Genomic DNA, 16,988 nt, shown 5'->3' with positions numbered 1-16,988 from the left:
GATAAAAAATTTAATAAGACGTAGCTGCTCACTAGGATTTCAGTTTGAGGTGATTTTCTTTTTCTAATTTTGGTTTTTTTTTTCAAGATCTACCAATTCAAAATAAATACAACTTTAAATTTGGTGTTCCACACCCTAAATTTAAGATAAGTGAAAAAATTATATCTCATCAAAGTTTTTAACAAATTTCATCGCAAATCATTGCAAAATTATCGTTTTGAATCGTTTTTGCCTCAGAAATCAAGTTCTCGTAAGACTATCGTTAAACATCATTTCTTTGCTTATTTTATGACATCATTGTTAAAGCATCGTTCAGAATCAATTTTACCTAAAAAAAAATAAATTTTCATGACACGCTAGACCATCGTCAAACATTAATAAACCATCGATTTTATTCAAAAATCAACAATTTTCAAAATTACAGATTTGAAGAAAAAAATATGGTTTGAGTAAGAACATGAATGAGAACGATTTTGTCTTCAAGGCATGCTTTACCTACAATTATCAAACTTCACATACTTTTTTAATTATAGGAATTAGAAAACATAAAGCCTCAAATTTTCCCTATAAAATTGGTTTATCATCTCAAACACATTATTCATTCCTTCAATTTTGAAATAAAAATAAAAAAAAATCCAAATCCCTAAAATAGCTCAACAATGCATTTATAATAATACAAAAATCAGCAAAGCATTTTATTAGTTTCCATAAAGAAAACACCCAGCCATCTCACTATGAATCCAAACTGTCGTCAATCTTTTGCACCCATATTACATTTAGAAAGTACATGTGAGCACATTATGCATACGGTAATAAATGTCTCTATCTCTAAGAGCATACAGGTAACTGGCTCAATATATATATATATATATATATACATGATAGGAATAAACTGCACATTGCTGAAAAGTGATTACAATAATGAATATCTTTCTCTGTGTGTGTGCCTCTCTCTCTCTCTCTCCCTTTTTTCTTCGCAATTTCAGGGTTTCTTTTTTCTTCTCTTTTTCACTTTTTGTCAATCACTCAACTACGCTAAAAAAAAGATTAAATGGAAGAGGAAAAACCAAAAACATGTTAATGAGTATATCATCTAGTCGAATAATATCACGACTGCCAGAACAGCTCAAAATCATTGCTGTACAAGGAACGATCTTGAATCTCTAGATTTGCCACATGCCAATTGATGAGTTGGGATTGAAAAATTTTACACAAAACCAGTCCAGCAGGAAAAATCCACCATTCACTTTCATCCCTGAGTTCACAACCACACCATGAAAACAGTCAAAACAAATGTCGTTAGTTGGTAATTGCTACCTAAATGAGAAAGGATGAAACCCTCACATGTTCATACTACTCCAAGGAGGAAAGCTTGGATGTTTTTTACTTGACGACTGAGTTCTATAGTGAACATATCCGCAAAGAAACGCAACCACCTGGTTTACAGATCAGAAAACATTTCAAAATGAACGAACGTGATACATAACAGGATGGACGAAAGAAATGAAAACTGTTCAGAGTAAAAGATATATCTTCCTACAGGTTGTTGAGCAGACATTATCCAATTTGTATGTGTAAAGGAAAAACAAAAACAAAAAATGATGCCAAATGGTTTTGTTGCAACTTACAACATTGACTAAAGATGTCATGTTCCACAAAGCATAGACTCGTGCAAGGCCTGCTGACCGCCTTGGTCCATGACTGAACAGAGCATTGATTCCAGCAGGAAATGATAGCAGAATGCCAAAAGGTAAAATAAACAAAACCAGAAAGACGTCCACAAGAGAAAATGAATACAACTGGAGAAACGTAAGCAACACTAAACTAAAATCTCCTAAAAGTAGCATTGATATTACTAAGCCGACAAGATCCTGCAATCAGACAAAGAAAGAAAGACTTAAGAAGGAGATCAACAGAGTCATAAATATAGAATTTTGATAGCAGTGTCTAAATCAACTTAGATATCATTAGATTTAGAATTAGAGATACCTGGTGTCCAACAGGCTTAGTATTATGAAGTATAAAAGAGAGAAGATAAAACATATCTCTCTTCTCTTCAAGCATCTGTAAATTGTTAGCATCTAGTATCCCTCCACATGCTCTTGTCTGCCTTGCATAGCTTTCAGTGTCTCCGGGAGCCTGGATTAATTGGGTTTCATCTCTCATATGACTAGATAGATTCTCTTCCGAAATGCTCTTTACGCTGATGATAAGAGATGAAAAAAGATAAAGTATTGTCTTGCCAGTATACCACTTGTTCATCTAGCAGTATATGTATACATAAATTCGGTGAATCTTTATAACATAGTAAGATACTATAATATTCATATTCCAAATCAACCATATAGTGGTGTTTAGAACACTGCTAGGTGTACTACTTTAGAAAGAGACTCATTTCCACCAAAGAAGGAACAAACAAACAGTATACATTTCCACCAAAGACCAATAACAAGCTTATAAATTATTACCGTGGCTGCTGTCCAGTTTGTATTGATCCATCTAGACTTCTGATAGGCATCCAATCGGTCTCTTCATCAATAGCATATACCAAAAGTCCATAATGGCAATAACCACAAGCTGTGGCCTGAAACCAGGCAAGATCTACTCGTATGCCGTGGATCCTCAAAGCAGGATTCGCAAAATTTTCAAGCCACCTAAGAACAGCTCGCAATGTTACTCTTAACCGCCCGCGACGAACTAGGCGCAATTGTGCATTTAGACCAGCCACAAGGCGATACCATCGGGTCGGTGGGACTGACTGCAAGACAGACAGACAATGCAAGATAAAAGGATGGTTAAATGCTTATTCCGAAAAACAGATTCTTCGGTCACTGGATGGGTGCTAACAGAAAAAAAGAAAGTCATCAGGTATGTAAGCAAGCTGCCTTGGTGCCAAGCTAAAGACAAGTCTCTACCTCTCCTCTCTCAATGCATGCATGCAAGTGCAAGTACTCACAAAATTTGAAATTAAGTAATCAATCATCAACAAACCTGGCTCATAAGACTTGTAACAACATTATCGCTTTGAAGTGCAAATGGAGCCATGTAATTTCCATCACCTCCAAACGGTAATGACATTGGAAACCTTTGGTGTAACCGGGGAGGAAGATCAGTCCTCTTTTCATCTCCACCGAGGAAGAAGTCAACATATCCTAGCATTAAATCAGAAGTTGCAGCCACCTACACAACATAGAAAACAATTTCAAGCTTAACCCCTAAACAGAATCAATGGGGAGAAATATCTGAAATAAAATCCATAACAAAAAACATGTGCAAATATGTGATTCAAGAGAAACATGATGCCAAAACAAATTTAGCCCCACATTTAGCAACACAAACCTTTATCCCTTCATATAGAGCACGTGAACGGCAAGACCTTAAGCAAGCATGATCATATTCTGACCGAACAAACTCACGCAGACGCTGCAATTTCAATCTCCGGCGCCATTGCTGCCATGACCATGCAAGGGGATACACTAAAACTGAGAGAATGCTGTAGACAGCTCCCTCCCACCACTGGTAAGCTGCTATAGCATTAATTTCATCCACAAACGTATTGAATGCACCCTCATATCTGCCAGATCTATTAAGTTAGGGGGATGTTCTATATTTCAAACCGGTACTAAAAATTAATAGGAAAAAAACATAATTAAAAAAAACTTGGGACCTGTTTGGCATTGTTTTCTATTTTTTGTTTTCAAAATTGTGTTTTCAGAAATGAGAATAGAACAGTTTTTGTGGTTTTAAATCAATAAGAGATGTTTGGTTAATATTTTTTAGAAACAATTTTTTAGTTTTATTTTTGTTAAATCTTAAATAAAAAATTAACAAATATATTTACAAAAAAAAAATCTTTTAAAAGTTTGTAATAAATAATGAGATAAAATAATTTGAAAGAAAAAATGATCAAATTGAGAAAGTAAGGAAAGAAAATTTGAAGAAATAAAAATTGAGAAGAGAGAAATTGATCTAAGAAAAAATGAGAGAGAAAGTGATGATAAAGAAAGTGAAGAAAGAGAAGGTGATAAGAAAGAAAGTGATGAGAGAGGAAATGACGAGAGAAAAAATAATAAGAGAGAATATGAGGATATATCAAGCAATGAGAGAGAAAGTGATCATATAGTAAGTGAAGAAAGTGAAAATGATGACATAATAAGTGACGCAAGAGAAAATGAAAAGATAGAAAGTGAGAAGAGAGAAAGTAAAGAGAGAAAAGGTAAAAAGAGAGAAAGTGATAGAGATAAAAAATAAGGAGATAGAAAGTGATGGAAAAACTAATAAGAGAGAAAATGATGTGACAATAAATGATGTTAGATAATAATAATTAAAAAAGTGATGAGAAAATAAAAAAGATGGACAAAAAAAATTTTAGAGTAACAAAAGACGACTTTTTGTTTTTCTCAAAATTTTTTGTTTTTTGTAACTTTGTTTTTAAAAATTATTTCCTGAAAACAACGACAAACACCCCAACTTATTTTCAAAAATACAGTTTTTAGCTTTTAAAAACAAATATCAATTTTTTAGTTAAGGAGCCAAACACCCTCTTGTATTCTACAACAAAACTAGACAGAATTGACAAGAAGAGAAATGGCTTACACAATTGCTTTTATTTCCTCTGGAGGAGTGTGGGGAAGATGCCAAGGATCACTGAAAGTATTAGGACCCATGAAGTACATCCTATGCACATGGGTCTGGGACTCTTCCACTCTGTTTGTTTCCAAAACCTAAAAAATAGATAGGGCCTTATAAGTCTCCAAACAGGGGAGAAAGCTACAGTGGATACCGAAAGAACCATAATTGACTCTGTATCTTAAGAACAAACAGATATTAAAAAAAATCACACTATGCTAGAAATTTGACCTCATTTAATGACTCAAGAAATGGAAAGGAGTGATCTATTTGAGAGCCATGCTGAGTGGGAGCTGGGCCCGGTAATTCATCCACTCCAACAAATTTCATTCGTGCAACACTAAGCACCAGGGCTAGAAGAATTAGGAGAGCAATAAGAAGAAGACCAAAAAGCCACGGCCCCCCAAATGTGTAAATCAACTCTTCAAGAGCTGTATAACAGTGTGGCATGTGGTATCTGTCTGATATGCATTTGTAAGGACAAGGAGTCTTGGCAACACCACCTGTTTAATAAGAAATGTGCAAAACAGCAGATCATACAACAAGTTGCAGATACTTGTAGACATTTTTTTTCCTGAAAATAACAAGGTAATAAATATGCATGTTTATGTGGAAGCAAGAAAATATACTCTCAAAATATTCAAAATTCAAAGAGAAATTATGTTCTACTTCCTCGCAATAAAAGTAACTAGCACAAGCTAATCAATACCTCACACAGGTTCTCTGGATTTTCCTTTCCCACTTTTGTTTGTATCTTTTTCATTATTAAATTATTAATACAAGCTGAGGTTTTGTTTAAAAAATATATATAAATACCTCGCACAGAAGTGTACATGGCACGGCTGGGAAGCTCTTCAGCAGGGCAGCTATGACAAAGTTTTCTGTCAGATCCACTAGCATTCTTGTAAGTGCCAACTGGACATTCCTGAAAGTGAAATTCAGAGATAAATTATAACCCCAAAGAAGTTTTAGGTCACAGTTACTAACAGTTATTGCAAGACCTTCTCTCCTGTCCTGGTCCTGGGTTCAAAGTCCAAACCCAAGGGTGTTTATCCAAAACAGTTAACAGAAAATGCTCTAAATCGTTAAAAAAAAGTTTAAAAAATCTTATTAAAACACCATGCTTATGAAATTTTAAGAACCTCAATCACACCATGTGATTTAAAATTTAATTGCTTAGTGTGTCCCCATGCCACGAGGAATACCCCTCCCTCATGGGTGGTAATATACATTGTTTTTTACAAGAAACATTTATGAGAACTTGAAATCCAGACCACTCAAAAACATTTAGCCACCTAGAAAACTTGATTTTTTTAGGCAAAAACACGATGTTTAACAATAACACCATGAAAACTTGATTTTTTTTAGGCAAAAACACGATGTTTAACAATAACGCCATGAAAACTTGATTTAAAGGCAAAAAAACAATGCTTTAATGATGGTGCCATGAAAGCTTGATTTTTTAGACAAAAAATGATGGTAAATCGATGCTTACCGATGGTCTAGTAGTGGTTCCATGAACACTTGATTTATGAGGCAAAAACGATGCAAAACCATCGTTTTGCGAAAGTTTGCAAAATGAAATTTGATAAAAACTTGATATATGCATGTTATAACAATATTTCTTTCATAAGCTCGCACAGAATTAAAATGTCAAAAAAAAAAAATCCATACAATAACAATTATAAATTTTTACCGAGAGTGACAGAATCAAGGAAAAAATCTTTCTATAAGAACTTGAGTACATCGCCTATAACTACAACAGTACACAAAAAGCTAATAGAACATAAAGTAACAATAATACAGCTTTAGAGGTAATGGGGCAAAAACACATCAAAATCACTTAAATAACTGTACCTCACAAAAGACCCCATAAAGCCCTCTAGGGCAATCTTTTCCAGTTACTGTTCCATTTCCTCCAGCACCTCCCTGGCCTCTACCCATCCCTCCCCTTTAATTATAAAAGTTAAAACATGTGTCAATAAGCATAACAAATCATGTATGTGTTACAAGAACATAATTAAGAGAAGAATAATTAATCACAATATAAAAAATTTCTGAAGTTAGTTCACAATGACAGGTTAAGGCAAGTTATATGAATCATTTATCTTGGAAGATATCCTAAAATATTAAAGACAGCATAAAATATCTTTAGCATTCACAATGTCACAGTAGTGAAATCAGGTAGTTATATATGAATAATGTCCAACTTAAATCCACAAATAAATACTTAAATTTTGCCAAGGACCAAGAGAAATACGTAGCATTTAAACGAATTAAAATATTACGAACCCTGAATGGATGCTTCCTTTTACGATTGCAACAGGCTGGTAAACATCTCCAATAGGAATGTCTGACCAATGAAAGTGAATTCTTCCACCACCACCTCCACCACCCCCATAAGGACTACCATATCCCCCAATGCTAGAAAGAGAAGCAGAGTCACCAACATCAACAGTATGCAAAAACATTAGTATAGTACCACCTGACCCACCCCCAGGACCTCCACTTGAACCATCTACCATATATTTACCCCCCCTGCTAGTTCCTTCAAAACTTTCTCCGTCAGCTCGTACTGTGCCTTCAATTGACAAAGTTGACAGTGGATGCTCCAGTGAACCCATCACTGCATAGGTACATACAAAGAATTGAGAAAAGGGACGAACACAAGACCATCAACTAAAAAAATATTTCCAAAAACAGAGAACGCTCACATGTAGTCAAGTTAATTATCACAAAATTATAAATTTAGGAAAGTATTATGCTTTCCACCCCCAAAGAAAAACTCGAAAGCTATCGAAAATTGGGCAATACATAAATGTCCTCACCAACAATTATAACAGATGCTAAAGACATAGTTAGTCAACAAACAAACAGAGCTTACCTATGATTCCACCACCAGCAGTATAACCAGTTGAATTTTCATTTCCACTTCCACTACCAAGTTCACAAGGCAACTTTGCATTCCCATATGTTATACCACCCTCAATACAACTACCATTGTAACATCCTAGCCCACCTTTACCACCATGTCCACCACCACTCCCAATGCCATTTGTAACATTTCCTTTGCCAACACCACCCGTACAGCCTGTTCAAACCGAAAATTAGTCCCGCAAAAGAAAAAAAATCAATCACAGCATTCAGACTCTTCTTCTTTTCACTTAATTCAAGACAGCATATGGATCACAAAACATTCATCTAACAAAGAAAGGAGAAAAGTTAAAACTCCTCCCTGGCACAGCAGGACGAGAATATACCCATTCCAGATGCACTTATTGTTCCAGAAGACTGAACAACAACAGTTCTTGACCTGTGAAAATGAACAACAGATCCCTTTACAAGGCCTTCAACAGTGATATCCTCAACTCTGCATATCTGCAAAACAAACAAAAAAAAGTCTCGAAACATTTCTACATAAATAAACCATAAACAACGTAACCTGACAATTACCTGAAGAGTAAAGGATAGAGATGAGTTCACATTGCAATCCTCAGGTGGATGAAGTAGTTCAATTGGACAATCTTGACTTCCACAATATAACTTTGGTGTCCTAGAAATACAAAGAAAAATGAACTTAGCTGGTAATAAATTTAGCAAACTCTGTTTTTTAAATTAAGTAAGCTAGTTCGCCAACCAAAGGCAAACTTACACATAATCAGAAGTGGCATTCTCCAAGGGACCACGCAAAACAGATCCATGCCCAAGCTTCACGCAAATCAAGAAAACTCATTCAACAAACACATAAGAGAACCAATAATGAAATGGATATTAAATAAAGAATTTATCCAAATATAATTTTTATGCTCATGGGTAAGATTATATATGTAATCTGATTAAAATATTATTAATGACAATTTGACAAGATTAAATTATGCAAAGTGACTTTACAGCCAACAAAAATGGCACAACATCATATCATATATAAATTAAAATAATGACACAGTATACATGTGCAGCAACAGTGTGAAAACTTATTAATAATAAAAATGGCACTAAAATTTAGCAACCGAGTGGCATAACAAAGATAGCTTATCTCCAAAATAAATAAATAAAAAAGAAAAGAGAACCACCATTTAGGTTTTAACATCACTCACATGAATACTATAAAATAGTGATAGAACCAGTCGCTGTGCTTCTATTAAATCCCCTGGCCCTGATAGATTCAGTAGACCTTGTCCATGAACTCCCAAATTTGCATTAGAGTGTATAACAGATGATTCCTGACATATAAAAAGATGTCATGTAAAAACAGAATTTATCAGGTAAAGCACTCTCAGATACAGCAAAGTAGTAAGTGGGTAATTACCTTCAGAACAACTAAATTGCTAGCCTCAAGTAAGGAAGTTGCAACAGTTACATCTCCCCCTCCATCTATGAGCATCTTTGAATTCCACATTAAGAACATTTTTACAGACATTCGCAATGCTCCGTATACCTAAACATTATATGAACTTTTTGAGATCATAAGCCTCGAAAAATATTTATTTACACAGGTAGAATAGCACAGAAAAAAATATATAAACTATGCTCATTTAGATAGATGACTAGAAACCACATGCAAAAGGAAATGAATGAAGCTGTCACCAACCTTAATTTCAGAGTCACTCATCAGCAACTCTTCTGCCAAAAGCTCAAATTCAGAAGAAGCATAATGTTGTAGCCCGAAGCTCAACACTGCTTGACGTAAGAGACTTATCTGTCCTTGAACCTACATAATGCATTGGAAGTAAACTTTCTTAAATTTCCTTAGATACAAAATGTGTATTCAAATGGAAGTGCTGTGTTAAAGAGATCTGATTTAAAGAGTACAACACAAAGGTTACTTATTTTTAGTGTCAATTTAATCCCAAACTTAGTTCTGAACAATGTCAACAGCAGATTTTAAAGTGTAAAAACTTGACCTTTTTGTGGAGAAGTCGCACAATTAATGACCCCTCTGTAAACTTTAATTAATTTATACACACATACAAGTCCACCCACATACAACCTATATAGAATCATCTTCCTAGAAGGAAAAAAAAGGGATAATTACACATTTCCCAAGAAACACAACGTATAAGCAAACTGCCCAAAAAAATTGAATCAAGTTAAGAACTTGCAATTCTAAATTAAAAATTAAAATTTCACGAACTTGAACACGACTCCAAAGCAATGGAACAGTAGCCCGGGCACTGTCTTCAACATAAACATTTGTCCAAAGAGGCTGGTTAGGAAAGTCTAAAAGAAGCGTCTCAGTATCTGTTGACTTGTTATGATTACTAATAATAAGGCTTCGAGGAACAGCATCATATAAAGTCCCAGCACCACCTGCATTTTCTAAACAGCCATAGCTACTTCCTCCTGCATATTTCACCATTTAGTTCACATTTGTCTGATGACAAACCACATAAAAACAGAGGCACATAGAATAAAAAAAAAAGTTCTCTTCTAAGTCATAAATACATAGCATGTATTTCTTACACGGAAACTAATACAATACCATTTAATACCAGCCAAAAAAATATATTTCCCATCTTTTAACATGGCATAAAAACATAGCAAGGCACAGAAATAAATTATATTCACCCCAGAAAGAAAATTAAAGGTGTAATTTAACATAATCTATATTGTAAGCTAGCTGAATTTAGCTATCCACCATAAGCATATCAGATTATCATATCATATGTTCTACATTATTGACAGACCTGTATATAAGAAAACAAGACCCTTGAGGGCCAAGGTATGTCCCAGTTCTTAAGCCAAAACAAAAAAGAGGCTGTTCAATAGATCAACTAGAAATAAAAGGAGCTTGCTTCAGAGGGGAAAAAATCTCACCATGCACAAAAATGCTGGGTTCATCATGCCTGCTGAATACATCAACAGACACTCTTCCCCCTCCACCACCAGCATAACCATTACCTCCACAAGCACTTATCCTCCCACTACCAGTCCTGCACTTAAATATAATACACATGTATTAAAAAATAAAACACTTATATTAAGTGGACATGTTAAAGTAAAAAGGTGACATCAATATAAAACTGGTGCAACCAACTGCAAGTTTCCACAACCCAAACACACACGAAAATAACATCCAATTCAATTCAAAGTTATTTTAATGAAAATTAAATCACATTTGCTCAAGCATCAAGTAAACAATATTGTACTAAATACAAAGTCCCCAATGTGAACAAACAAACAAAATAGACAGCTACAACTGGATGCAACAATCAAGTTTCATTAAATATAATATCTTCAGATTTTACTCACACTAGATCTAGTAAAATTAATTACAAAAACGTTTGCTTTGTAAGTATCTCATTAAATTCCAACAATATTAGGGTCTTCATTAAATTCCATATTCGTGCCTGACCTCTTTTTCATTCTCCCATAGGAGATAAAGAATTAGATACAAACCTAACAGACTGTTCAGGCACTAGAACACAAATATAAAAGAAAACAACACGAAGACTTGAAAGAAAGAAAGAAAGAAAAAAATAGGCTAAACGAAACACCTCCACTAAAATATTTATGTAGACGATGCAATCAACAAGCATAAAATTCCATCACCTTTCTGAAAGGGGAAAAAAAGGTTTTGAAAACGTACCGAGCAATCAAATTAAACATTTATCATGACAACTTACAATCTTGATAAGGAAAGTGAAAAGACTAAGTATGAAGGGAACTTGCTTTCCCATGTAAAAGTTTACTCCTGGTTCTCTTCATTATGGAGGACAACTATGCTTCACATTTTGCAACTCATTTCTTTGGTCAATATAGTTAAGGTTATCAAACTACACAAAAGACGATTCCAACTCGATCCTCAAGTGGAAATTAAAATGTCTCCTTTCTACCATTATTATTCAGAACCAAAAAAAAACTGAGAAAAATTAACTATCATTCCCGAGTATAGGATTTAAAAAATTATAAATTTCCTTTTTATGTATCCTACGTAATTTTTTTTTAAAAAAATAAGAGTGAAGCTATGAAGCCAAACTGATCATTCTATATGGAGAAAACGAAAAAAAAGTGTCACAACAAAGAGCAATGTGAGCGGTTGAAAGATTACATTTTGAAAGCCTTGATGTAGATACTACCACCAGAGCCACCTCCACCTTTCTTTCCTCCATCACCCCCATCAGCCAAAATATTGCCATCCACCTCAAGGTAATTCGTAATCACCAGCTTCGCCCTTCCACCACCATGTCCTCCATAATCCAACTCCTTGCTCGTCGACCCACCTCGGCTTCCATAACTACTAGGCTTCTGCAGTGACGACCACGAGTAAGCGTCGCCGCCCCACACGTCCTCAGGAAGCTTAGTCTTATCCGCCAAACAACAAGCGCCACGTCCACCATGTCCCCCACCTGCCCCGTCTATCCCTTGAGGGGTACCACTCGTTTGCGCCGGCGGATCTCCGGCCAAAGCCGTCGTGTTCACCACAGAGCCATTAATAAAGCTGGCATTATTTGCCGAAAGCTCGAATCCCCCAGAGACAATCGACGAAGAGTTTCCTAAACTAAAATTACCAGTAATGTTAACAGTTAAGAAACAGCCAGGAGTGGCACAATGAAACCTCACCCCGGGTAGGATATAAAAATTTCCCTTCCCTTGTATGTACACATCGCCGGTGAGGTTCAAATCGTTCAGTATCTTACACGTAGTGTCGAGCGAGCCAATACCTCCGAGGTCATCGGTACATGAAACCGACGGCGGATGAGGCGGCGGCGGCGGCGGTGCCGGCGGCGAGTAATCCTGGTGAAAGAGACTCCAATCCAAATCTAATATCCAAAAGTCGTGGTCCGCCAGGCCATGGCTAGCCGGGAGGGCTGTGACGAAGGTGCAGTAGAAAACAATGGCGAAATGGAGAGCAGAAGAAGAGTAATGAAACCGAGCCATTCACTAGCAGAGTCAGTCATTAGATTGGGCGGTCGCAATTTGATTCCAAAGTTAATTGGATTCCAAATCCTAGCAGACCAATCGCAGAAACCACCATCGGTATGAATCACCCTCTTCAAGAGAAAAATCTCTCTCAATCGATTGCTACACTGAAAACCCTAGAATTCGCTCTGAAATGGGGCAGGCAGAGAGGAAAGAAGAATAAGTGGGGAACACTACACCTTTATTATTAACTTTTTGGGAAGCTACGTGAGGTTAACAAAATTATCAAGTACGGTTGACTCTATATGAGCTCGTATTTGAAGTGATTTTATTGGTTTCAGCTACTATTCTTTAATTCTTTTTGGCTGAAAACCTAACGTAACAACCAGTCAACGTATTGACCTGATGAATGTCCGTAAGGGCTATCGTGAGGACGCGCGTAGACGCTTTTATCCCTTTGATGAACCCACTCGCTCCGGTGTATAGGAAAGGTACCATCGTGGAATAGATTAACTGAAAAGAAAAAGAAATCCTCCCAAGAAAGAAATGAATGTAAGAAAAAGAAAGCGAAAATGACTAAAGCGACGCCGTCTTAGGAATGATAAATTAAGATGATAACCTTATTTGGTAATTGGCTGAGCCGAGACGACGTCGTTGAGGCTTTCCAAGTTTTCCAGTAAGAAACCACTCACCAAAAGAATAAAAAGAAGATAGAGAGTGTTAATCACGCGTGCGCGTGGTTGAAGAGCGTGTAATGGCGGTCGGGGCTGACAGTGAAAAGAAGATAACATCACTCGCGGGGGATGTAAGTTTCGTCACTGTTCCAGAAGGTTGAACCAGCAAGATTGGGGGAGGGTTGGTGGTGTGAGTTTGACCTTTTATTTTCAATGGATTCTCAAGTCTGGCTGGTCCGTGACTTGAGCTCAGTGAAAGGGTCGTTCTCTTAACAGAATAAGTTTTTTTTGGGGGGAAAGAAGAAGAATTGGAAACTGTTGGTGTTGCTCTAAAAGGTAGTTGAAGTACTCAGAATGCTCGCTCAACATCTTTGCGTACCGTTTCTTGGCATCGGGCAAATAATTTTCTTTTCTCTCCTTGAGGCAATGGGATAGTTTTAACAAATGTACCCCACTCTGGATAGATACCATCTGCTAGATAATACCCCTTGTTGTATTGTGTGCCATCTATCGTAAACTCAACTGTCGGAGCTTGCCCTTATAAGATATCAGTGAATATTGGGGATTGATTTAACACGTTGAGATCATTATTGGATCCTGGAACACCAAAAAATGCATGCCATATCCAAAGATCTTGTGACACAACTGCTTCGAGCATGATTGTTGGTCTGCCGTGATCACCTCGCGTGAATTGACCTTTCCATGCAACTGGGCAATTTTTCCATTCCTAGTGCATACAATCAATGCTTCCCAACATGCCTGGAAAACCACGCATCTCCCCCATTTGAAGTAAGCGACAAATGTCCCCAGCATTGGGCCGTCTTAAATATTCGGTCCCAAAAATATCATTCACTCCTCGAACGAAATTGACAAGACATTCAATAGCGGTAGTTTCACCAATTCGAACATACTCATCAACATAATCGGCAGGCGCTCCATATGCCAACATTCGCATAGCAGCGGTGCACTTCTGTAATGGCGAAAGCCCCCTTCTACCGACTGCATCAAACCTCGTATGGAAATACTCTGAATGATTTTCTAGAGCTTGCACTATGCGTAGGAATACATGTCTACGCATTCTAAAACTTCTTCGAAATTAATATTCTGTATACACCGGTTCATCAGAAAAGTAGTCATCGAACAAACGTTGGTGTCCTTCTACATGACCTCTATCAATGTGGGCTCTCTTTCTTCTTTGTCTTGTTGAGCTACCCCCATCCATGAGCGCTTTGAAATATTGATCATCATGATCGTCAGTACACTCTGCAATTATGATATCCTCTAGACTCATATTGTCGTATGGATTCGGAGAATTTGGCGAATCCATTGTTGAACTTAGAGTATATGATATTTGGGAATGAAAGATGAATGAAAGAGTAAAATGAAGGATTGAATGGAGAGTTGAGTAAAAGGAATATTGAAATTTGGTATTTATAGACATGGTAGCCGTTGAAATATAGCCGTTAAAATATAGCCGTTGAAATATAGCCGTTGAAATGTAGCCGTTGAAATATAGTCATTCAAATGTAGCCGTTGAAATGTAGCCGTTGAAATATAGCCGTTAAAATATAGCCGTTGAAATGTAGCTGTTAACATAAAGAATAATTTATTTAAATAAAATAAAATACATAATAATGCGGTTGATAAAAATACATAGCAATTACAACTTGAGGATATTATTCTTAATATAAGTACACAAGTTTTCATGATCTTTCTTTTGTTCATGAGTCATATGCGACGTGTCCATGATGAGATAATCCATGTATTTTGTCATCCTATTATCTTTTGTCTCTTTCTCCTTTATCGTCGCCTCTTTCTCCTTTATCGCCACCAATTTCTCCAATGCAGATGCTTTCCGTTCACTAATCTCTATAAATCTAGCATGTGTGTCTTTTTTTTCCTTCCCTTTTCTTTTTGCTGCCTTTTGGCCAGTAGGGCGCACTTCACGTACTTCATCATCACTGATGTCTGCATTGGAAGAAGAAGTAAATGCCCTTGTATCTGACACCTTTGTTCTCTTACCACCTTTTGGTTGGTACATTGTATTTCATTTCGACTCATCCTTTAGCAATCTCCAACAGTCCACAAGCAGAAAATTTGAGTTGTTATTTTCAGATTTGTACAATTGATGTGCATTCTCAAGAATTTGCTCATCAGACCAACCACTGTGATGTGCTTGTTGTACTCGTTTATAACACCCATTGAAACGCGCCACCTTTTGATTCATCTTGTTCTAATGATCTTTGCATTGCCTTCCAGTTCTTGCTTGCTCGCTTTTTTGGTTGGTGTTGTAGTATTCTGCAATCCGAGCCCAGAAATGTGTAGAAGTTTGGTCATTCCCCACAATGACATCCTTAGATGTATTAAGCCATCCACTTATCAGAAGTATAGTGGCTTCCTTGCTCCATTTGACTTTACATTTATGCCTTGATTCATCTTCATTGTGTAGAACTACATTTTCCAACCCTTCAACACTATGTTCAGGTTGGGTTTCAGAGACAGATGTCGATGATGTTTCACGATTCAAATCAATACTAGACTTTTCCATACTTGGTCTATAATTTCTTGAAACCATTTCAGGTTGGTGTAGGGAAGGCATATGAAATGCATATGGTAGTGAATTTGTTGGTGTGAAGAATGGAGCTTGTTGGGGTGTCTCAATAGAGCCAAAATTTTGGTAAGGGTAAGAGGACAAGGGATAATTTTGAGAATTTGGAAAACTTTGGTTAAATTGATAATATTGAAAATTTGGATTTTGAGGATTAGTAGAAGGAGTATTTTGAAAATTTTGATTGAAACGAGAATATTGAAAATTTGGATTTTGGGGATTGGTATGTGGAGAAAATGATGAATTTTGAAAATTTAGATTTTGGGAGTTGGTATTTGGAGAATTTGGAAAATTTTGAGAATTTTGGGAATCCATTGGTAAAAAAATAAATTTTGTGATATTGATAATTTGGAATAAAAATGTATGAAATGGTGTGAAAATTGAATGAAATAGATGAGTATTTATAGAAGAAATTTTGTTAATATATTACCGTTTTTTACACCAACGGTAACATTTTCCTATATATAATATATATATGTATAATTAAAAAAAATAATAATAAAAAATAAAGATAGCACCGTTGCCTCTGTGAGGCAACGACTCCTTCATAATTGAAAAGCCACTTTCCACTCCAATGGTAAGCCATCAACATATTCGGTAACCTGTCAGAGAACTATTTAGGAGACCACGAGCGTTGGAGATGGCCTTACAATATATATATTGACGGATTTTCTTAATAGGACGCAACAGTCTTTTTTATTTTTGGCACCTCCCAAAAATTATCATTTTTTTTACTATTACATACATTATATTTATAATAGACATTCGATTCAATTTTAGAAAATTTTGAATAATTTATCATTTCGAAATCAAAGTTTAAAAAAATCTATTTTCTAAGTATATAAAAAAAGTTAAACACGAGTATAACTAATTACTTTAATTCTGATTGCAGCACCATAAATTATTCAGAATTTCTAAAAATTTAACAAGATCGTGTTATAAATATAATGTACGTCATTATACAACAAAAAAATTATAATTTCTCTAAGTATTAAAAATAAAAAATGCTCCAACTTTGCTCCATCTTAAAAAAAAATTCCTATGATATTCCATTAATTATGTCAAATTTATGATAATGTTGAAAAACAACTATTTTTCTTTTTTTTTAAAAAAAGAAAGAAAAACAGCTATTTAAATTAATAATTTTTTTATAGGATTCTAAAATTAGCACATTTTCTCTCTTATAATTAGAACAGAAACAAATTAACTTCGAT

At 35.6% G+C, this 16,988-nt stretch overlaps 1 protein-coding gene and 1 pseudogene across 1 annotated transcript; both read right to left on the bottom strand.

Annotated features, from left to right (window-relative positions):
* Positions 1 to 664: 664 nt before the first annotated feature.
* On the bottom strand, positions 665 to 12,723 carry LOC133803757 (uncharacterized). Its single transcript, XM_062241868.1, has 22 exons — positions 11,681 to 12,723; positions 10,447 to 10,562; positions 9,764 to 9,972; positions 9,221 to 9,340; positions 8,939 to 9,067; positions 8,727 to 8,852; positions 8,282 to 8,337; positions 8,083 to 8,182; positions 7,890 to 8,007; positions 7,514 to 7,720; positions 6,922 to 7,255; positions 6,487 to 6,580; positions 5,446 to 5,554; positions 4,861 to 5,132; positions 4,597 to 4,724; positions 3,340 to 3,574; positions 2,992 to 3,180; positions 2,469 to 2,758; positions 1,990 to 2,203; positions 1,629 to 1,871; positions 1,345 to 1,436; positions 665 to 1,255 (listed from the first exon to the last, which is right to left on the bottom strand). Exons 1-22 carry the CDS (start codon positions 12,508 to 12,510, stop codon positions 1,108 to 1,110), a joined length of 4,359 nt encoding a protein of 1,452 aa, XP_062097852.1. The 5' UTR covers positions 12,511 to 12,723; the 3' UTR covers positions 665 to 1,107.
* A 489-nt stretch (positions 12,724 to 13,212) lies between these two features.
* Positions 13,213 to 14,493, bottom strand: LOC133806054 (uncharacterized; annotated as a pseudogene).
* Positions 14,494 to 16,988: the final 2,495 nt, after the last annotated feature.

Source organism: Humulus lupulus, chromosome X (assembly GCF_963169125.1).
Source record: "Humulus lupulus chromosome X, drHumLupu1.1, whole genome shotgun sequence".
Lineage (NCBI taxonomy): Eukaryota > Viridiplantae > Streptophyta > Magnoliopsida > Rosales > Cannabaceae > Humulus > Humulus lupulus.
This window is presented reverse-complemented; position numbering and strand designations above follow the sequence as displayed.